Consider the following 24,009-nt stretch of genomic DNA (forward strand, 5'->3'; position numbering starts at 1 on the left):
TGAAAGTAACGTCAAATTCGAATTTGCCAGATCCAAATACCAGGGTACACCGAGTTTCATGAAAATCTGCCGATAAATAGGTAGTTTTCAAATTGTACCCGCCATCTTTAATTTTAAAAAATTATGGCCACCACCTTCTCCTCACCACCTTTGATTTCAATTCCGGTTAAATTCGACATCAAATTCAAATTCTCTAGGGCTAAATACAGGGTTATAGCAAGTTTCATGCAAATCAGTCGACAAACAGGTATCTAACAAATTATTGCCGCCATCTTTTTTCCACCATCTTGAATTTTGATTCAGACTGAAAGTAACGTCAAATTCGAATTTCCTAGATCGATGTACCGGGGTACACCAAATTTCATGAAAATCTGCCGACAACTAGGTGTTATTCAATTTTTTTCTTAGAAGCTTTAGCTGCGATAGGCCAAACAGTAAACGGATCAGGTATGCCCGCTCCCCCCCCCCCCCCCCCCCCCGTTCGACCATCCCTCTAAGGTGCTTCTCCCCTTACTATGTACCATGACTAAATTTATAACAAAACTTATTTCAAAAATAGTCGAATATTCGTGAAAAGGGGTCACACCAATCGAAATTCAAGCCAAAATTCACACAAAGTAAAAAATGTTAAATTTGACACCATTCCATAAAGGCCCTATAAAGGTCTTATACCTTCAGTTTTTCGATGTAATATGTGTTTTGAAAAGAAAATTTCATGCTCTTTCCATTGGTGCCAACAGTTTTGAGAGAAAAAATTCTGCCGAAGCTGTATTTTAAAAGTTACAAACCAAACTTGAAATTTTAAGAAAATTCTAGCCTTTTTTTTTCGGTGTCGGACCTCGTAGCTCGGCACCAACAAGTCAAAATTAAAAAAACTAATATATATTTGTAAGCAAAATTTCATCCTCTAAAGAAACGACAAGATCGATTTTTTTCACTGGATGCACTAGAATTACGCAAAATAGGGAAAACGCTAACAAAGTCAAGAATCAATTTATACGTAATTTCAGACGGCCGCCATTTTGTTATAAGCAATTTTGACTGTGTTCCCGAGGGGGGCTAATGGTAAACTTTTTTGGGGGGGCTCTAGACATGTTTTGGAGCGCTTTAAAACACAAAAGAAGTTTGTGCTAATTTGTCCGAGGTTAGGTCCTTTTTTGGCTAGAATGACTGGACTATTCGAAAATAGGAATGGATTGATTTTTAATATTTACGTCATTGAAAAGTCCTTTTTAAGAAATGGTTTTTGAGACAGCATCAGGCAGGGCGACATACTCCGCTTTTGTTGATGATTTTGTAGTGCACTTTTGTTTTCTGCTTTTCCAATGTATTGGATTACCTAAAAATTGAATGGTATATCCTGAGGTAGATTTCCCATCTGTGACATCTCCGGTCCAGTCAGAACCTACATAGCATGAAAGACTGTGGCTAAAATTGGAGTCGTTACAATTAAAAATTTAATTTAAGTCCTTATTCTTGTACAGATATTTTAATATTTTGAGGGCATAGTGAAAATGAGTTTCATCACAACAATTTTGAAATCGAGATAAATAGTATATATAATATGTTTATATAGTATATATAAAAACGTTTTTTTATGCGTCCATGGAGAAATGCAGTTTCTACTTTCATTTGATGAACATTTAAACTCTTCACTGCTGCAAGGGAGAGTAACATTTTGAGAGATACACTTTTAGCTACTGGAGAATATATTTCCTCATTATCAAGAACATTTTGCTGGAATCTCTTGGCAACTATCCTATCTTCAAATTTATTTTGACTTTTCACGGGTAAAATCCATTTTACCTAAACAATTTTTGCATTATTTGGTTTTTCAACAATTTGCCACGTTTGGTTAATCTAATGACTTTCCAATTCTCTATCCATTGCGCATTTCCATTCAGACGATAATTCACTATTTATAGCTTCTCCATAGTTGGTAGGTAAGTACATTTATTTTAACACAATTAATGAATAAAACATAATTCAGTAGCTTTTTTGGTAAAACCCTATTTCTCTGCGGTAGCTCAGATCTTTTACTTGTCTTATAGTCTCGAAGTAGATTATTCCTAACATCTTGATTTCCAGATAATCTTGGGGTAGTTTGAGGTTCCTCTAATGCCCTATCATCTAGAGCATCTTGAAAATGATCGAATTCGTTATCGTACAAATTAGCATTAGGATGATGAAGGGGAGAGATTACATTTTCTGGTTCTTTGGGATTTTCGCTTGAATTTTCAATAGAAATTGATACAAATTTGTTTTTGTTGGTATCTAGGGTTGGTTTTATATTCAGTTTTTCATCTGTTAACTTAATATTAGGTACATTTTCATTTATGAATCGAACATCTCTGCTAAGAATAACTTGACCATTAACCAAAATCCAGTAACAATGTTCTTCAAAAACGACTAATTTTCCTTTGAAAGCTTTAGGAGAGAATTTATTTTTCCTTAGATCTTCTGGAACTGCAGCAAAAACCTTTGCGCCATAAATTTGTAAACGAGAAAGATAGGGGACCTTATTGAAAAATACTGGATACAGAAAGATACCTAATTGTCGATTGATGTGTGTTCGGTCGCGAACAAAATTTGCCGTAAGAACAGCTAATGGCCAATACATCACTGGTAATGATCGACACATATGTCGACTCCTGTGTATTTTTGGTCGAAAAGTTCAAATATGTGCTTAAAAATGTACTCCGACTTCTTAAAGACCCTTAAATCCAAGATGGCGGCCAAATTTCTCTTCCTGAATGTCAAACGGGCACGTGTGCTCTTATATGGCATGTGAGGTATCTTTCATACCATTTTTTGGGCCGCAAAATCGAAAAGTGATGTTAAAAAATCCTTTGCGATTCATTTAAGGCCTCAAATTCCAAGATGGCGGCCAAAATTGCTGAAATTTTTGAACCAAAAATATTACAATAGCTTCTCATATCATGTGACGTATCGAACCCCATAAATTTCTGGTCGTAGAATCCAAATCTTGAATTCAAAATTCACCTTGTCCCCTTGGGAAGTCCAAAGTCCAAGATGGGCGCTGAAATTATCCCTTGCAGGACCATACAGTCAGCCTTGACCGTAGAATAGCAAGATACGTATCCATTTACAGGTTTATTGGGTTGTAGAATTCATAAATGAAGGTTAAAGTAACCTTCTTTTACAATTTCCAACATTTTAGTTTTAAGAATTGTGGCTAAAAAGCGTGAAGCGTGTGGATTTATGAAATATTTCAATTTTACACATTCTAAAAATTAATTACAACTGCTAACGTCATCACTGATTCCAACGGATAAGCCCTGATTTGCGATTCTTTTTGACTGACTTCGAGTTAACTAATGTAGCATTGAAACTGGAGAAATTTGCTCAAAAAAAATTTACCAAGAGTCCCACCATTACAGTATGTCCAACAAGACAAGAAATAGGCAAGATAAAAATGTTCTTTCATTGAAAGAATCTTTTGAAAGTACAACCAATCCATTTTCATGCCGCAATGCAAACTTAATACATTTTGCTTCACAACAAATTTTCACCTCGGTTATTGAAAAGGATTGTAATGGGGGGGATGAAATAACCCAACGCTCGTAGTCAAACGGTAGAGCAGATCTATATCTCGATACAAAATACAACGGTATACACAAGATGCACTGGCTAGATGCTCCTATACTCGCTGCCTCGAAGATACGAATGAATCCGCCGCGAATCTCGAGAGCATACATCTCGCAGCAGCCGATCGAGCGATGACGTCAAAGACGCGATTGCGAGATAAATCGGCGCTCCGAGATGGATACTCTAAACATCCAAATGCCCGCCTGAGCCCGCAGTTGCGAAATCGATGGCTTTCGGCCCGAATGAGCTAGAAAGCATAATGGAATGTGGCCCTAAAACGTAAGTGATATGGCCCCATTCTATTACAGGATGTCGGTCAAATAAAAACTGTTGGTGAGAAAATCTTCCTTGCTTTTACTCAAGAGCGCATCAAGACTTGCTCTGTGCCGTTTTGGTCACCTATGCAAAAAGTAAAGCTCAACACATGCCAATCTGCCAATAAAAAAGTAAAAATTGATGTAAAGGGAAAAACCACAGAAATTTAGGCAGATACTGCACTTCTGACTAGACTTTTAGTGGCGTGCAGATCAAGAGCTGATGTTGACATGAAAACATGCATATCGAAATATGAATTATCTGCAGTTCCAAGATCAATTTTCACTTCAAACGGCAGTATGTATCACTGTTTGGCAAAATATAAGGTAGCCGAGGAGCAAGAATCTCTACCAGTATCGTCAACCGACTCAAATGGTGATTTGCTCGACATAAACCCGGGCGATTCTACCTCCATGAAATTTGCAATCGTCGATGGTATGGCTCTGCTCCACACGATTTCTAAGCCAGGTTTTATAAAAACATGCCACGAATTAGGCGTTTATTTTTGCAGAATTATCAGCGAAAAATATAAAACTTATGATGAGAACCATATGGTATTTGATACATATAAAGAAGGCTCTCTGAAGACTGCAATCAGAAATTTTTGGCAGAGTAGTGCAGGCAGAAGTCAGTACCAAACACTCCCCACTACAAATATCTGTAATACAACTATGAAAAAATTACTTTCACACGAAAAAACAAAAGACGAGTTAACGGATTGTTTTGCAAAGTATCTCTGTAGTGATGGATCCGAGAACAAAAAGAATTACGTAGTCAGCTGGCGAGGCGAAGCCCAAGCTGTGAATACAAATGTATCAGATTTGGACAGCAATCAAGAAGAGGCAGATACAAAAATTATCTTACATGGCTTACATGTGGCCACGGAAGGTAGGGCCACAACCTTACACATTTTTTCACCAGACACTGATGTTTTGATACTGGCTCGTAGACGGTACCCTTCTTTGCCTCCAGACTCAGGAATATTTTCAGGTATAGGCATGAAGAGATTTGTAAGCTTAAAACCCATCTTTGATGAAATGGGGCCTCTTAAAGCTGCTGCTGCTCTACCCGCGCTTCATGCTTTATCAGGCTGTGACCACACTGGTTATTTTGCTAACAAAGGGAAAGTTTCATGGTGGCAAGCTTTCCAAAAGGCTGACAATGACATTTTAGAGGCTTTGACCGGAATGGACAGTAGCTAGCATTTATCTGATAAGAAGATTTCATTACTTGAAAAATTTATTTGTTACGTGTATGTGCCAAAAACTGGAATCAACGACATCGGTGAAGCATGTTGGTGGTCATTCACCAAAAAACATAAGTTTGACGACCATCTCCCACCGACAAAAGATGCACTCCTTCCGGCACTCAGTCATTTTGCAGCACTGATTGGATCATTACCTTCATTGAAGTTGTGGTATGAGTCATTTTGACCAGTTGAAACATGATTGACATATCCATTCTTTTGGTTTCCTCGTTGATAGTTTTGACCTCGATTGCAGCGGTAACCCTGATAGCGATAGTGACCCCTGTTTTGGCCACTCCCATTCCGGCTGCGTCCTCGATTGTTGTATCCACGCCTATTGCTGTTGTAGCTTCGTCCATGACAAGAATTGCAGTGGCTAAGCGAACCACCAGATTGATTGTTACAGTGTTGAAAAACAGAATAGGAATTTTGGTAGTTTGATGAATTTGACCGACAGTGACGGCCTCCCCAAGTAGCATTTTTCAACGTAAAAATTGATATAATGTATCAATTTATAGGTATAAAGTTGTAAAAAATATTGCAATAGTATAGCTATAAAGTAGCAATTCTCAGTCAACATTTGGACGATTTTTCCCGATTTCGTCAGGTCAGATCGATAAAAAAAATCTATACTTAATAGCAATGTCATTGCTATTTGTGGCGGTGCCAAATAGTTTTAGGAAAATTGAGGAATTTATCAGTCTACCCTAATTTTTACAACGTTGCAGAATCCATTCGAAAATCCGATCTCGCCGGAATCGACAGGAAATTCGAATTTATGCCAAAATGATCGAAAATCCAGGTTGTTTACAGGGAGTTGCCAAAATTATCCGAAAATCAGATTTTCTGATACGTTGACAAGTTGAACTGTAAATTCTAATTTTTAAAGCGTTGCTAACAATCTAAAATGAAAATTACATAAGCAACGTTGCCAAATGAATTTAAAAAAGATCATACTTAATGCAGCGTTGCGAGAAGTATCAAAAAATTTGAATTTTCGTGAGATAGCAAAATATGGAAGAAATTAAAATCTTTGCAAAGTTGCCGAAATTAATGAGAAATTTCGAGTTTTCACATAGTTTTGCAGATGGAAAGAAATTTACGTTTAGAATTTCTTCCTAACTTTGATCCAAACAAAGAATAAAAAAATTATAGAAAAAATATTAAAAGATATGCAGTTTGTCAAGAATTCTTTCAACTTTGTAATATTTTAAAGCATTAAATTTCTTTTGAAATCATTTCAAACTTGAAAGATATAATTCTAAAAGTATTTTGTTGTTTTTTCTGCTCTTATTAGGAATATAAGATTTAATGAAAACCCTGAATTATCAAATATGAACTTAAATAAACCAATTATCAAACTAAGAACAAAACTGAACTCTCATAACAAGTAGATCAACTTCATTTACATGAGTTTTCTGATTTGAATAGCAGAAATTATTTTCTGAGATATGAGAGTATGGCAATAGTAAAATTCAAAAGAGAATATGTAATTAAATACTTTTATAAAAGAACGAAATTATAAATTAAAAAAAAACAAATAAATGAATGAGATCATTTACCAAACATAAGAGAGAAAAAAATCTAATTTTGAACATTCCCAATGACTAACATGAAGAAGAAACTAAATAAATAATTAAAATTATTTACCGAAAAAAAAACAAAAAAAGAAAGATCAAATTTTCAATTTTGCCGAATACTAATACCAAATAAATGAACATCTTACATTTTGTTACAAGGGAAGAACAATTATTGTCCTACTAAGGCAATGGTAACCATTAGCACTCAAAATGAAATAAATGTAATTTACAATTATGTCAGACTTATGTTCACATAACAGGTATCAAAAACAAATGAAACATCAAGATCCAAACATCAGCATGTTAGAGATAAAAGCATTCCTCTACATAAGCATTGAATTTAATTCATGTACTCAATTTAAAACTGCAGCACCATGAAGCGGTCCCTTTAGGCAACAACTAAGATAAGAACTTGAGCAAGGAAACATAAATAATTTGTTGACAATTATACATTTCATACATGACAGTAACCGACTGTTGTTAACTGTCGAGATTAAAAACTGAAAATCAGAGCTCATTTCCTGTTACAGGATAATCAAACGAGAGTGAAAGTATTATTTGCTTTGAAGTATAAGTCTTGATAATTGGATAAGAGGGCTGCCAGTGATGTAGTTTTAAAAGTGAGTGTATAACAAAATCAAAACGGATGAATGAGCTTGATATTAGACCATGTGTTATAGACCAAAGTGTGTGGCCATGTGTATTAGACCAAAGTTGTAAAAAAAATGAAATTTAAATTGTCAAATTGAATCACCTTAAATTTCGTTTTATGAACTTTGCCCGAAATTTGGGGACTTGAAAACGCAATGTTGAACTAATTTTGAGCTTACTAAAATAATGTTGAGGAAAAGTAAGGGGAAATTGGCTCATTTCGCGAGAATATCGTATGACCTTTAAAATGACGTATTTGGGGGTCCGAAACCCCCCTTAAAATTAGTTTGAAGTAATTTCTGTGATTTTTACTTGAAAGTGCTTACAATTTGGTAAATTTTCCCGTTTTATTTTTTTTATTACGATAATTTTAACCGGAGATATGATTTTTTGAAAATAGGTCAAATTTGACCTTTGACCTATCATAAGTCGGTCAAAAATTAAGATATTGATTTGCGGTTTGCGCCAAAATCCGTAGTTTTTTATGCTTTTTCTAATGATGTATCACAAGATAGGGGTTACCATTTGAAAAAAAAAAGTTTGGGGCCCCCGCGCCCCCCCCTGAGGGGGGGGACAAACATTTTGACCCCCCTAGAAGATGGTCCCCTTTAAGATAGAAACATTCCCAAAGTTTCGTTTTTCTATCTCTAACCGTTCAAAAGTTACGAGGGGGGGGGGGGGGGGTACGGACTTTTGGGACACCCTGTACAAGGGATATTGCTAGCCAGCATTTTTTTATCTCGTTTACCATGCTCAAATCGTTTTTCTGGTGAAATTTTGATGAGGAACCATGTATTCACAAGTCATTTCTTTGACCCCAAAAAATTCTTTATTGCAATATCTCCAACTTTCCTTTAATAATTTGTATGAATTTAGATATTTTTGGCAGAGCCAAAAAAAAGAAAAGGAAGAAAAAAAAAGTCTGATGAAGGAGAAGAAGCCACTTACGGATGATCAAAGAGTAGAGTGCCAATGCATTGAAAGGCCGTTTGTGGGGTTTATTTTTGGCTCGCCCGCCTTGGAGAGAGAAAGTAGACAGCAAACTTTCAGCCACAACTGCTTTTGCGATTCCTCGGGCAGTATTAGCAACACAAGAGTCATTTCGATGTAGCCAAGTGTAAGCTTTCACCTGCAAAAAAAAAAAAAAAAAAAAAAAAAAAAAAAAAAAAAAAAAAAAAAACAATGAGTTACATTTTAAATGAGAGTGACTTCTTTTATCCAAGACTTTGAGAGCCCATTAATTTTTCTGAGCTCCTCTTTCCTGAGATGAAGAAAGAATTCAAGGTACCACAGTAAATGCAGATTCATCTCAGCTGATTTTGTTTATGTCTTTGCTTCTTAACCGCACACTCCTTAAAAATTTGATGCATTTGAATAAGAATGATGACTTTTCCAACTCTAACTTGGCTATATTTCCCATTTTCGTTACTTTTTTTAATTGAAGTCAGAGTCTCTTAAAAATCAGGAAGTGCTAATACAAAAATCCTCTGAAACAAACTTAATAATTCCCTCTTTTTGCATTGTCTTTAGAGTGACTGATCGTTAACTTACCAGAGTTTTGAAAATATCTTGGTCACTTCGAATTGTTTTCTCGAATTCGTCAAGAACCTCTTGCGATTCGATTGGAAACTTGAACTTTTGTTCTAATTCAGCAGAATCTCTACTTGCTGTACCTCCTCCATCTCACTCTGCCGCGCTGAACTCTTTTTCAGGGTTTTGAGTCTGAATTTCAATTCTTGGACATCCCCTGAAACAACCAAAACATGAGAGTTTAAATTTTGTTGAAAAGAATCAAAGCTTACGCTTTCAGTCAATCATCTACATCATGGAACAAAGCAAAAACGCTGAGTTCAGAAATCAGAGTGTCTAGCAACTTCCCTAACACTTCCCACGCACAAAATGGAAGATATAATTAGGAAAATTGATGTGCCAAAATTCAGGTCTCTCTTTATGGGACACTTATCAATGCTTTTAGATGTTCCAGACATGAAAGCCATTTACGCAAATTAAAATTTCCTGCTATTCAAGATATCTATTGTTTCTCTGATACTGAACATACAAAAAAATTCTCCGGGACAATTTTTCCAGATTTTCTACGTCGCTGTACATCCTACTTGACGGGTCAAAGACTTCAGATAAAAGCGGTTGAGAAACAAAAAATCAAATTCTTTTGGCTCTTCTTCATCAAGTCAAAAAATACTGAAAAGATTACGCAAAGATCAAGGGAGAGTTGCAACATTAGAATATTTTCACCAACTAAATTTTTTTTCTTTTTCTTTTCTTACTACTACAAATATTCCACAAAGAATACTCCTGCGCTTTAGTTAGAACAACCAGCCTCAGGCAACCATTGTTTGAGACCATTAAACTCGGGTCATCTGGCCGGAAATCGAATCTAGGACCTCCTGATTATAGAGCTGGCGCTACAACCACTACACCATAGGAAGCTGACAAATTGAAGTTTGCAGGGGTATGAATTAATAGATTAGCAAGAACTTACCTCCTAATGCACAAAGCGTATGCATGATTGCCTCCATTTCCCCAGAATCAAGACGGAAGGGACATGGGTGTTTAATTTTCTTGCCCAGTTTGCACTTCCTTTTCTTTATTGTGATGGAGGAGGATGGAGGTTTGGGTTTCTTGTTGAACAGTTGTTTTTAACTGAGTCTGGTGTAGGGCTTGGATTTTGGGCTTTTTCAGGCGAGCATTTTGAATTCTCTCCTTGGTTTTTGGATGTTCTTGGAGAGTTGAGGTTGACAGGGCTGCCTGATGATACAGCCATGAAAGATGGGCTTTGTGTGTTGACGGAATGACGACTGTTGTTTTCGGGCTATTGTTTACGACTGTGTTCAGCGGATGACCTAACTGGAGCAGGCGGTACAGGACAATGTTCGGCTTCTTTCAATTTTTTTTCAGCTTCTCAAGTTTAGCAGTCCTACTAGAGGTTTCGCCTTCTTCGGGAAAGACATCTTCTTCAGATGAGGCGCTTTCTTCTGAGGACGTTAAACGCTTCTTCCTTTTATCCCTTTTGCCTCTTCCTTTTACTTCTCTCTCTGAAGAAGATTTTGAGCGCCTGCCCCTTGCAAATCTGATGCAATTATCATAAGCAGACTCCCACGTATCTGTAATGTAACAAATGAAATTGTGAGAGAGGATAAATTAATGAGAAAAAATTGACGATTTCATGAAGAAAAAACAGAAGAAGCATTCAAGTCAAAATAAGGGTCTTAAATCATGGTTCATGAGAAATAATTGTTCAAACTACTTCCGCTATGCACATGAAAAATCACTCCCATCCTCACACTGATTCGTACATATTTATATCGACATCCTATTGCATACTTGAGCTCCTATTGGATGAGTCATACACTTAGATATTTTCAAGGGAGACAAATATTCTTGAACTAAATAAATCCATCAGTTACAAAAGTAAACAATAACTAAAAATTATGAATGTTAGTTCTACCTTACCGTATTCCTTGTTATCATAGCGAGAAACTTGGATGATTTCATATGCAATCTTTCGAAGATTGTGGTTGCTATCACACAGCTGTTTAACGTGGTCTGTCCGGAAAGTGTCAGGACTTTTTAGACTTGAGAAATCGAGCATACCAATGACATTGTGGCTTTAATCTCCTTCGAAGTACTCTCCGTAAGACACAATGCACTTGTTCCAGCGATTTTTGAGCTTTTCAAAACAGTCCAAAAAGCACTCCTTTGGGGTATTCTTCAGCGCTCTCGTCGTATTCTCTTTGATGTCATTGATGGAGTCAAATCGAGTCCCTTTCATTGGAGATTTCAGCTTTGGGAACAGCCAGAAGTCGCAAGGAGCTAAGTCTGGACTGTATGGATGATGTGGAACCAGAGGAATACCGTGCTTTGCCAAAAACTGTTGCACAAGACAGGAGGAATGAGTCGTAGTGTTGTCATGTTGGAGCATCCAGTCACCGGAGCCCGAATTTTTCAGTTAAAATTTCCGCAACGATGGTCTTCGGGATATTTAGCTGCTCTTCCAGTTCCCGCACGGTTAACCGACTGTCTTGGGCAATAGCTTCCCGAACTTTTTCCACGTTATCGGGAGAATTCGTCGACGAAGGTCTCCCGTACCGCGGATCACTAGCGACTGTTTCACGACCCGATTTAAAGCGATTATACCACTCATAAATATTGGTCTTGCTCATAGAATCACTGCCGAAAGCTTTCCGAATCATTTCCATGGTCTCCTTGGCAGTTTTTTCTAGATTGAAGCAAAATTTAATACAAATTCTCGGATCTTCACGCTCCGTCATCTCACGAAAAAAAAAAAAAACGCGACGACAGCACTTGACACACACACTTTGATCAGTTGTTTGCAATCGACTGGTTAAAGGTGTGAAAGCCCGATTGTGTTGCTGCATTGGAGAGGACATGGGCAAAGTCCAACCCAAGTTTCAGCACATTATCTGCATTACATTCCGAGATAATCAAAAAGTCCTGATACTTTCCGGACAGACCATGTATGTCTGAGGGATTCAACAGGGGATATTTTGCCTCTTTTCCGCTTTCCAGCAGCCAACTCTTTGGTAGATAATCTACTTCACCATAATCAGTTTTCTTGACAATAACCCACATCTTTCACTATACTGTAAACTAATTAAATGAGAGAAAAAAATTAAATGAGTCGAGAGTTTGAGAAAATCGATTGGTGAATATTGGTGAATGCAACAGTTATGTCATGGGAACGGAGTTCCCCATGATATTAGAATCGTTCCGTTGCTTGCTATGGGATTCCCTATACCTCTGCGACCTTGAGCGTTTCGCCCAGTCTCCGATTTTTGGTTGATTTTCCGATGTATCAAAAACCGTTGTATTTTTTAGCCAATCATGTCTCTACGTCAAGTTGTGTTGATTGCTAAAATTCGCTTTCAGCGAGTTTTTTTCCACCTTGAGATGTCGTGTCTGACTGGTAAATCTGCGCAGAACCACGAAGTTCCGTTTTTAGGCAAATTCTTTTTTTTGGGAGGTTCTGATTGGTTATTTTTCGCCATCAGTTTTCTGTTCGTTGGTGCAAAAGATCGCCTACCTCGGTGCTCTTGAGAAGCCGCCATTATCCCACCTCAAATTTTACAAATAGAAATAAAGAAATAATAACCATCGTACAAGGTGGAAAATTGCTCTGGAGGACCCGTTACGGATATATGAGCCAAAATCAGAACTCGATTGATGGATTTAATCCATGAATACAGAAATATTGCCTCAGTTTACTGCCGCGATAGCAAATGCATGGTGAGATGAACCTTGTGACACATGAAAGCATAGGCAAACAATGTCTCACAGAGAAATGCGCTTAATGATTCTCTCATAATGTAAAAAATGGTTGTATTTATCTTGAGTCAAGTATTTTTTTAGTACAACTGGACCTACATACAGAAGGAAGAGTCTAAATTCTTTCGCTTTCCATTTAAGAGAAATCTTATCTTTCTTTTTACTTATTTTAATTGTTTCCAGCTTTTGGGTAAAGAATGATGGAATGTGGGCCTTTACATCCTGAATGTCCTTCAAAAATGCCTGGCGATGAGCAACAGATAATTTTTACGGTATTTTACCGTTCAACCATTCTGAAAGAAGCCTTTTCATCACCCCTTGAAATAAAAGGTGCATTGGATCGAGAATTAGTGATGTAACAAAATCAAATCCCGGAATTTCTTCAAGAATGGTTGATTTTTCAGGCGGCCGATAGTTAGGGTCTTTTCTGCTCCGAAAGTCAGCATCAGTTCGCGGAGCGCAATCAACCTCAACGTATATCCTTCTTTGCAAAAATTTAACACCTTCAACTTCACACCAAGGACAACAAAAAAATCCACCATGCCCTGCAGTCCCAAAGGCAAAACTTCTAGCAGGAGTGTCACCGCAAAATCCAAGAACTTTAATGGATATTAACCGATCTCCGTACTGAAATCCATTCTCAACCAAATCCTTCAACTCGTCAACTAAACTTCTTAAGAAGGCATTCACATCTTCTGGTTTTTCGCAACCAGCAAAGATGCCAATTGGGGAAACTAAATTCCGTAACTCAGGAAAAGTGGGGAAGCACACAGATATCGGCCAGGTTTCGGAAAAGACACTCTCCTTGAGCGGAAATCCATCAATGTTAAAGGCCATAAAAAGCACCAAGACAGTGATGGGTAACAATGATAGAATGTAAGGTAAATGCTTTCTAATACCGACATGAAAATATTGACCAGGTGGAATATTGACCAAAGGGACTTTCTCTGCAGGTGTGCCTAAAATTGTGCGGGCATCAATGTGTAATGAGGCAAAACAAGAAGGATGGGTCTCTCGGAGTCTCCTCAACAAATCAGAAGTGGCTGAATTTGGTACATTGTACGCAATAGCCCAATCGCTAACTGTTCGCTCAACGGCAATAACATCATCCTCATCATCTGCATCTTGATCCCACGGTATAATGCCATCATCAGAAATAGAACTTCCTAAGATGAAATATGAAAGTCAGAATTTTCATCCCAATCACTAGAGGACGTGCTAGCAGAGCCCTCTGAGGATGAGTCAAGAGAGGGTGAGAGATTAGGTTGAGCATGGGGTTCATTTTCAGGATTATCTAGAAGAGAAGAGCCCTGGAAGATATGGAGGCATGTAAAGGAAGATCTGGAGAAGGTTCAGCTGACAGAGGATCATCTCTACTTTCTTGACGAACACCGGAAAAGGAGGCATCTGCCTCATCTTCCGAACCTGCATTAGAATCGTCTGGGGAGGAATCATCCGAATCATTGTGAGACGAATAGTCCGGCGAGAAATCATGCTGATGTCTCCTCTTCCTCGCTTGACGAGATAATTTATCAAAACTATCAGCTCTTGTATAGTTACGCCGAGACATGATGAAAGTAAAACGAACCTGCTTACGAAGTCAAGAATTCAAAATCCGAGTGCCGAGTCACGGTGAAAATCCGCCGAGCATGATGTTAGTTTCAACAAGTAACTGCACCGCAAGTATATAACGGCCAACCATGGGGTTCAAGATTCAAGATGGCGACGACGAGATACGACTGATACGAGCAGTGGAGCAGTGGATTTAGGAAGTGGGAAAAAGAACCACGTGATCATCATGTGATCGAGCCACGAGAGCCAATGGGCGCGGATGCGCCGAACTTTGACTTAGCGCGCGAAATATGATTTCCCGCAGGCTCCAGCTCTATTTTAAACTAAAATATGGGCCGTATTTGCATCGCGGGGTTAAATTCGGGTTAAACTGCTTAACCGTCAGAGCGCTTTAAAACGCTCGACTTTGAATAAACTTTCGACTGAAAATTGGCCCCAAAGGGAATTTGGACCCAGTGTTTTTTGAGGAGTTTGCGCCGGGGGGGGGGGGGGGATTCCGGGTGTATGCCAAAAATTTCAGAAGAAAGGGTCAACATTTAAATGTTTGGGGAAGCAAATCTATTCAGCACTTATTGTGGCGCGTAACACATAATATAAGTAAGTCCAGGATAAAAAGTTCATGTTATTTGAATTTTTACAGGGTCAAAATGAAGATTTTAAGATGCTTTCTGATCCTGTTTCGACACGAATTTAATCCGACATGAAACGAAACCCTTAAGGGCGCTTTTGCATTAAATAAAAAATTAAATGAATTAAAAGTAACAAAAACAGGAACGAAATAAAAGGAGGAAAGAAAGGCATGAAAGAAGTAAAATTAAATTTCCCAAAACTTGGTTAAAAGCATAGACGATATTTATTTTGATTGACTGGAAATTCAAACCTTTTAAAAAAGCATTGAAATTTTTAAAGTTTCAGACTTATCGAGTTTGAGCTATTTAGAGAAGACTAAACTGAGGAAAAATGGTTGTTTTATCAAATTTTTGCGGTACATTCATGCATTCATGCTAGAGATTTGAAAACAAGTTACGGAAAGGAACATGCGGGAGTTTTTCATCATACTTAATAGCAACATTATTGCGATAATTTTTGCGCCTTGCAATTAGCAGATTGGCAACAGGTGACACAACCAATAATCGGAATATATTGCTACATCATAGCAACAATATAGCAATAATTTCCGCGCCTTCAAATGAGGGAGTAGGCAATACGCATGGCAAATATATATGTAATATAGCAACATTCCTACGATTTTATGTCCATCTATAGGTATCCTTGCTACTTGGGTCTTGAGTAGTTTTGATAAGATTGCTAATGTTGTTTCGATGGATAAGGATTAAAGCTCTATGACTTAATAGACTTTTGACCATTGACTTTATAAGCATTAATCAATGCGATGCTTCGCTCACTGAATCTTTTCCATAACTTTGATAATTGTTGGTGATTTTTTGTTTGATGTATTCAAATTTATCAGTAGTGGTAGAATCAATTATATCATTTAAATGAGCATAGCTAAGAGGCAGGGCAGCTAATTTTGACAACTTTTCTGTTTCATTTACTTTTACTCCTCAATTGGACAGATCGTTGATACATTTCTCAAAATCTAGAAAAAAGGTTGCTGGGTTTTGATTTTCACTCAATTTAAGCTCTAACAGTTACTGAAGTTTTTGAACTTGAACAGCCGTAGACTTGGGTTGGTATGTAGTTCCTAATTTCTCCAACATGCGCTTTGCGGTTTCTTCAGCACAAATTAAGTCAAATATACTGTTTGACACAGTATTGACGATGTAATGCGTGGCTTTGGCCTCTTGTTTTGCCCAGCTTACATCCTACATACCCTGGGGCTTCTCGTCCTGGTCAACCACTTGGTCGCAAGATTTCCAGTATCTCCAAGTCCACACACGAATTGGTCGTGGACGTTGTCTTGAAGTCCATCAAATGCGTAATCCATGGATGAACTCTTTTACAGCTGCAGCAACAGCAAATTCACCAACCGATTCATCCCAATTTAGTTTTATATCCTGGAGCTGACATCGTAGAATCATTAGCGATGGCATGGGTTTTAAATATTTGACAGCATCTTAAGAGCTGCATCCTCTAGGTTTAGTTGGCACTGAAAAGTTTTAAGCAAATTATATGTATCGTTGCCTTAGAGAGTTAAGAGGATACCCATTTTCTTTTCATCTATAATATCATTCACCTCAAACCATTGTTCTAATCATCCACTCCAATCTCCCAATTTTTTTTTTTTTCTTTTGAGAGAGGTGAAAGGTGGATACGGTTTGATGCCAACCATTTTTGCATTCACATGTATTTGTGCACAATATACGTGTGTCACTTTCGTCGTCCGATTTATTAGAGTTCACCAAGTTTAGGCTTACAGGGCTGGAACTCGTTGCGCGCTTTGTTGTCCGTCTGCTTTCACGATTTTTCTTGATTTTTCCTGATCACCATTGTTGTGTAGGGTACTCGGGAGAGCAAAAGAACTAAGTGGCGGAATAATGAGAGCGTTATTCGGAAAGAGGGCACACATAAAATTGATAGGCTACACGTAAATTCACATAGCATTATATTCGGACTGTCACTCAGGACGTGTCCTTTTGTGTGGCGCGAGCACCACCGGCGTATTTGGTCAGTTGCGCTGGTCACAGAATCGTGTTTTGGTGCTTGATTTTTATAGATTAGGTAGCTAAAAAGTTTGAGATCTATTCAAAAAGTAACCTCTACGTTCAGTATTCTCAGAGATATTGCGCTTTGAAAAATTCCGTTCATGACTTCATTCGTCGCAGTAGTGATACCCTTGGTTTCTTCTACCTTGCCTTCATCCAAGTTTCTCACGTTGAGTAACCAGTGCAAATGTGTGTCTCTCTGACGGATGAAACCGAGGGTGTCACTACTGCAGTGGATGACGTCATAAACCGAATTTTTCAAAGCGCGATATCTCGGTATTCTCGGTTAATATTAAACGTAGAAAGTTGCGATTTCGGATAGATCGTATTATTTTCAGCGAATCCACAAGAATCAAGCATCAAAACCCGATTCCGTAAGCAACGTAACTCACTCATTGCAGAGTTGCCACATACTGGGTGTCTCAAAAGAAACGAGCTACCTTGAATATCTTTGGAAGGAATTCGAATATCTAAAAACGCTGAAACATGTGTTCAAAATTTTCGAGGGGGACATGTTTTCCGCACATTCGCATTTTTTAGCTCCCTTTGGGGGCCCCATGGGGAGTCCCCAGGTCCCTCTCCTGTATCTCGAATATTTCAAACGGTAACCCCCCTTTGTGTTACATAATTTTAAAGGTAATAAAAAAGAAAATTTTTCGCGCAAACCTTAAGTCGCCATCTATCACCGTTTCAAAATGGCGGCGGGTCGAAGTTTAAAGTGGCGGAAAATGGATATTTCGACTAATTATACCCCACATAGCACAGAATCTTATGTCAATACTGATACATATTGTTGGATGTTGACATGATATCACCAACACTAATGCAGTATGATATTAAGATTGTCGGTTAAAAGGTATACCGCGTCAGCATGAATATAACACTGATACCTTCATTATATCAAACAACAGTATTGAGTCAATGCTGACGAGGTAAAAAAAAAAAATAACACGAGAAGAAATTAACACGAAAAAATGAAAAAAAAATATAGGAAGAAAAGGAAGCCTAAGAAAACACGGTGTTAATCAAAGTCATGATGAAAGTCGAGTCGCGAACTGATGCTATGCATGCTATAACAGCCTTAACAGGCGTGATTTTAACCCGAAACACCATCAGCTCCCTGTGGCTCAATGGCAGAATACTGGGCTAGGAATTCCACGGTTCGGGTTCAAATCCACCTGAGGGCGTCCGGGTATTTTACGCTACTAAACGTTGCAGGACATGAAGTAAGTGGTTTATAATATTCAATACTTGTATACTTGTGTAATTCATGTTTCAAATGTAATACATGTGTAGTACTATGAAAATGACGGCCATCGTCTGAACTTTCATATCTACTTGACAGAGTGCGCTGAGTGTACAGACGTGTCAGTGTTAAGGTAGTAATGCATACATACTGTCGGTGTCCTGCAGTGTTCTGATGACCTTGTCATAACCCTGATTTCCATATGAAATCAACCTTTTCGGCCAATACTGTAACAATATTTTGACAGCTCCAAATCAGTAACTAATAAATACTGGCATAGTCTTGATATAATATTAAATCAGGATACATCAGCATTTTATAAATACTGACACTACTGACGTGTCAGTACTATTGTAGTATTATATCAATATTCTGTGCTATCTGGGACAGATTTGGATGAAACTAAGTATTAGGGAGGTTTTTGGGGCTGCCATCACCTACAGCGAATTTACAAACGTATCTAATATGACTGCCTCAAAATGGCAGGAAATCGGTGTTTCAGCTGATTATGAACGGATTTCGATGAAAGTAGGTTTTGGGGGTTTTTTGGGTAGAGGAAAACGAATCTGCCACCGCGAATTCTCAAACCCATCCAAAATAATTACCTAAAATGGCGGGAAAAGGGCATTTTTAAAATTGTGCGAAACAGTTTAAAAATGAATATCTCATCTGCAGAGTTCTTATCTTTATCTTACTTTTTCCAATCGAAAATACCGGATTCGGAAGTCAACGAACTCACCGCAGTTTTTTCTTTTCTTGTTTTCTTCACGGCATACCTAGTTTTCTTTATTTTTATTTTTACTTTTTGGAGGAGGGAGGCAAGCAATTCATCCAAAAGCCATATCCTTACTAAATGCATTGGTTTACTTCTGGTGAAGTGTTAAATCAACTTAATATCCGGGACACCCACAGGATCACCTCCGCAGGTGAGATATTTATTTTTAAACTGCTACGCACAATTTTCAAAATGCCCGCTTCCCGCCATTTTAAGTAATGATTTTGGACGGGTTTGAGAATTGGCAGTAGGTAATGCTGGCAGATTCGTTTTCCTCCACCCGGAAAAACCCCCGAAACCTAGTTTCATCAAAATCCGTTTTTATCAGCCGAAACAACGATTTCCCGCCATTTTGAGGCAATCATTCTAGATACGTTTGTGAACTTGCGGTGGGTAATGGTAGATTCGTTTCTCTCGATCCAAAAAACCCCCGATTATTCAATGTGTGCATGATCAGTCGAAATATCTATTTCCACCTTTTAAACTTTGACCCACCGCCATTTTGAAACAGTGATAGATAGCGACTAGAGGTTAACGCGAAAAATTTTCTTTTTTATTACCTTTCAAATGATGTATCATGAAGTGAGGTTATCATTTGAAATATTCGAGATACAGGGGTGGGACCTGAGGACTCCCAATGGGTCCCTCCCGGGGAGCTAAAAAATTCGAATATGCGGAAAAGATGTCCCCCTCGAAAATTTTGAACACATGTTTCGGCGTTTTTCGATATTCGAATTTCTTCCAAAGATACTCAAGGGGGCTCGTTTCTTTTGAGACACCCTGTATATCTTTCAGGATTAACATGCATATCACAAATTTGTTACTGACCTTTGATGAGTGTGATTTAAGACCAAAAAATTGAGTCAGAAAAAAAGGGGGACATGTTTCTGCGGTAAAATTTTATCCTCTTTTTTCTGTTTTTTCTGGTTTTTTTTTTCATCTTTTATAATTCTCGTAGGACAAAGCGTTGAGGAGACATTTGCAAAACCCTATCCATAGATTTTCTCAATTTTGGAAAAGTCAGGATAGCCGTCCTGAGTACCAAACAATTTTGCTGAAAGTGAAATGGTTAGTTTCAGACGTGTTCAGCTCCTAGGTAGGAATTGTAAATAAAATTGGTTAAATGCGAGGGACAGAACATGGCCTGAAAATATGTTCTGTGGTGATTATTAAGTATCCTTCACTGAAAGTTTTTACTTTTTTAGATACTTATATTGGATTGATGCGTAGAAGAGAGTCTGCCACCTGCAAAAATGAATATTTACCCGTTTCTTCATTCTGAGGAGTATACATATTTAGACCCAGCTCATTACCCAATCGCTAGGTGAATATTTCTTGAATATGTCGTCAACATCGTTACTGTTTTCTATCTCTTTGTAAATTAATATTTTGAGAATTTTTGTTTATGAATCATTTCACAGGAGACATTGCCCTCACTAGTATAGTGAAATTGTTGATAATCGATGAAGTACATCTTCTACATGGAGATCGTGGTCCTGTGGTTGAAGCTTTGGTTGCACGAACTTTACGACAGGTATTTTTCCAGTTTATTTTTTTATGTTACAGAAAGAAACTTAGATGTAAAGTGTATATGTAAACACTGTTGCTACATTAATACGCAGGGTGTCTCGAAAGTCTGTAGTTTGGTGGTACAACACGAAGGCCGAGTTTTCTTCAAAACCTATTCTTTGTTGCATCTGAATTCCACGAGTTATTTTCCAATTATTCTAGCCGCACAAATACACACATACACGTGAACCCTCGCACACATTCAGTTTCGATCATCAGCAGAACCACAGAAAATCTAAATCAGAGAATTATTAAGAATAATCCAATATAAGATTCCCAGGTTCAGGGTTTTGAGGGTTCTTTAAGTTCATTAAATGCCATAAATGGCTTTGTTCGATTCTTATTTGTTTGCTCCTCGGTGGCTTCAATGGTCCTGCCATTTCTTGCCGATATAGAGGAGGCTGATCAAGATTCCGGAACTAATCTCCCACAGACTTTCTCCCCCACCCCCACCCCCCCATTGGTATAATTCACCTAAACCTTTTCACCCACAACTCTAAACTCGCAGCATTTGGACTCCTCTGCACGTTTACATACATGACTTTTCGCAAAAAGGGAGTTTTCGTACATGTATACGTTCTTGTATATGTATACATATTACACTATCTGTGGAAATCGTAGTTAAAATGCACTGCTGTATTAGAAGGAATAGATGATACCATTTAAGTGAGATTTTATAATTTTCAGGGATATTTTTATTTCTTTATGTAATAAAAGTTTACGTTATATGGTAAAATCTGACTTGGATTTGGGCAGAATAAGTACGTTCTCCTCCAGAAGAACATATGTGAAGCTTCTGTTTCTTACAAAAAAGACAATGGAAATTGTGGCAAGGAAGAAAGACAAGGGATGTTGAAATTTTTGAAAGCATGTGGATTTTGAATGTCTCTTAAAGCCATGTACCTAAATGTAATATCAGTTTCAATCACATTTATTTGGTGAAATTTTCATCACTTTTTTAAAAGTTGAATTTATGGAAACTTTTGTAGGAAGTATGAAAGATGTAGGTCGAAAGTATTGTAAGTGAATATCCGTGGATTAAAAAGTCCTGGGTAAAAACGTGAATAGTCTCTCAGGCGAATAAACTGTGGAAGAGTAGTCCTGGCACTCTCAGGAAGCTGTTGAACCCATCAGAGTCTGATAGATGTATTTGAAATGTGCTACTTTCAGTTTTACTAACATGACTGAGGGTCATCAGAATCATTCTCCTCTTCAGCTAGCTGCTGTACTACTTTGTATGAATGCCATTTGTTGCCATCCTTGGTATCAGGGACTTTAGTCTACAGAGGCAAAATTTTCAATAGGTTTTGTTGAATTGCATTGAAAAATCAGATTTAAGATTTTGATGGAAAATTGTTTAATATATCAATGAATAAGTTGTAAGTGTATTAAGTCATTCATTTGCGACAAAGAGACAAGAAGTTGGCTTTTATATCCATAATTTAGGACCGTAAATGTAACAGAATAGAATTTTAAGTTTCCCATGGAACAATGGTTTTTACAAAACGTTTTCTGCAAACCTCTAACTGCCATCATTCCTATTAGGTTTTACATTCAGCGTTTGTGTCATTAAACGTGTGTAGAACACTCCTTTGCTCTGTCACACTAAATCAATTTTGTGCAAAATCAAATATGGATTGATTAGGGCCCTTTGCCCCATGGACGGGCATGCTTATTGCCTATGTAGCATCTAATTTTCTCATTGTAAATTTTGCACCTTAATTGAATCGGCTCGTGCGGAAACCGCTATTGTCCATTTTTTTCAATTTTGAGTTTTTTGGGTCAAAATACTCTCGGAAGTCAGACACACTCATTAATGTAGTGAAAATGTTTGTTCCTTAGGTTTGAAGCCCTTTTCAGGGGGGGCCGTGGTCCGAATCATGCGAAAACCGCTAATGTCCATCTTTTGTTGTATGCCTCATTATACTGTACAACAAACCAAAATAAAAAAATGTTTCCTGGACAACATTAGGTGATCTTTATGCATTTTAAGGCGCTGAATCCGAGTTTTCCGAGCCTTAAATTGTGTATTGTAAAAGCTTTGCCGGATCAAAGTGTATTCAAAATAATTGTATAAATGTCTCCGATATGTAATACATCGATTCCTTTGTATTTTGATCCGTTGAATTCAAATATGATCTCAGATTCTTCCGATCACCCATCATTTTTTCGGGAAAGTCGCTTTTCCTAAGAAAACGCTCTTTTCAGATATTTTTGCGATGCTTTTTCTGTTCTAAAGAGTTTCAGAAATTTTTCGAGATCCTCTTTAGGTCTCTCTTGCTGTACTAAGAGGCACTGAACTCGAATTTGACCTTCACTCATCTTTGACAACCCCCCCCCCCCCCCCGTTTTCTAGAAAGTCTGATTTTTCCGGGCCAAAAGCTGTTCCGGACTGTTCCCACTTCCAGAGAAATTCAAACCATTTTCTGCATGTGTGATACATCGATTCTCATGTAATTTGAACTGAAAAACCCGAATATGACCTTAGAAATTCGTTATAACCCACCGGAGAATTTCTGAAACTCCTTAGATCAGAAAAATCATTGCAATAGTATCTGAAAAGAGCGTTTTCTGAGGAAAAGCGACTTTTCCGGTAAAATGATGGGTGATCCGAAAAATCTGAGATCATATTTGAATTCCATGGATCAAAATACAAAGGAATCGATGTATTCAATATTGGAGACATTTACACAATTAATTTTGAAGACATTTCGATCCGGCAAAGCTTTTACGATACACAATTTTAGGCTCGGAAAACTCGGCTTTACTGGAATCTGAAGTGTGATAGAGAGAAACCAAGGTCATATTCGGATTTAGCAGCTCAAAATACATGAGTAACATACTACCACGGGTCCAGGAAAATTTATAAAAAGAAATTGCGTGCACGACAAATATACGTCGGATTTGCTCGTTATACCGGGAAAAAGTCGCTTTCCCGGAAAACTGAGAGGTGAACGGGAAAAATTAAGGTCATCTTGGGAATCATCAGTTAAAAAGACATCGGCATAATTGAATCTCGTAGATACGAAAAAGAGCCTCGCCAAGTTTAGCCCCCTTTTTGGATACCCGAGTTGGTCAGTGGGACAAGGCTCAAATGAAAGCTTATGGTAAAGCATACTTCCAGGCAAAGTTTCAACTTGAAGTGACACCTAGTTTATGCTGTACAGCGTTGCCAATTTTTCATTTTTATGTGCTAAAATCAAGGAATTCTGGACTATTAGTCCAGTGCATTCTAATGAAATGGACTAGTGCATCGGTCTACAAGCTGAATACTACCCTGAGATCGTATAGAAACGCAATTTAAGGCCATCGTGAACTTTTCGAAGCAGTGTTGCTAGTTTTTTTATTTATTTTCTTAACATAGAATGAGGGTTTTCCGAGATTTTCGGCTGAAAACGCTCCTTCATGGGCCAAAACTTTGACAAGTATGGGCTAAAAGCATTACCACACGATAGCAAATGATCGCTACTCATGGA

General features: G+C 37.8%; 1 protein-coding gene across 8 annotated transcripts in view; it reads left to right on the top strand.

Moving 5' to 3' along the window:
• obe (activating signal cointegrator 1 complex subunit obelus) overlaps positions 1-24,009 on the top strand; it is a 376,654-nt gene that overhangs the window by 103,644 nt on the left and 249,001 nt on the right. For all 8 annotated transcript variants that reach the window (XR_011899335.1, XR_011899334.1, XR_011899333.1 and 5 more), the window contains one exon: positions 20,386-20,498. Coding sequence is in view for 5 of the 8 variants with exons in the window: in XM_072297278.1 (XP_072153379.1) it covers positions 20,386-20,498 (113 nt within the window). In the remaining 3 variants the exon portion in view is untranslated. The remainder of the gene's footprint in view (positions 1-20,385; positions 20,499-24,009) is intronic.

This window comes from Bemisia tabaci, chromosome 2, assembly GCF_918797505.1.
Source record: "Bemisia tabaci chromosome 2, PGI_BMITA_v3".
Classification (NCBI taxonomy): Eukaryota; Metazoa; Arthropoda; class Insecta; order Hemiptera; family Aleyrodidae; genus Bemisia; species Bemisia tabaci.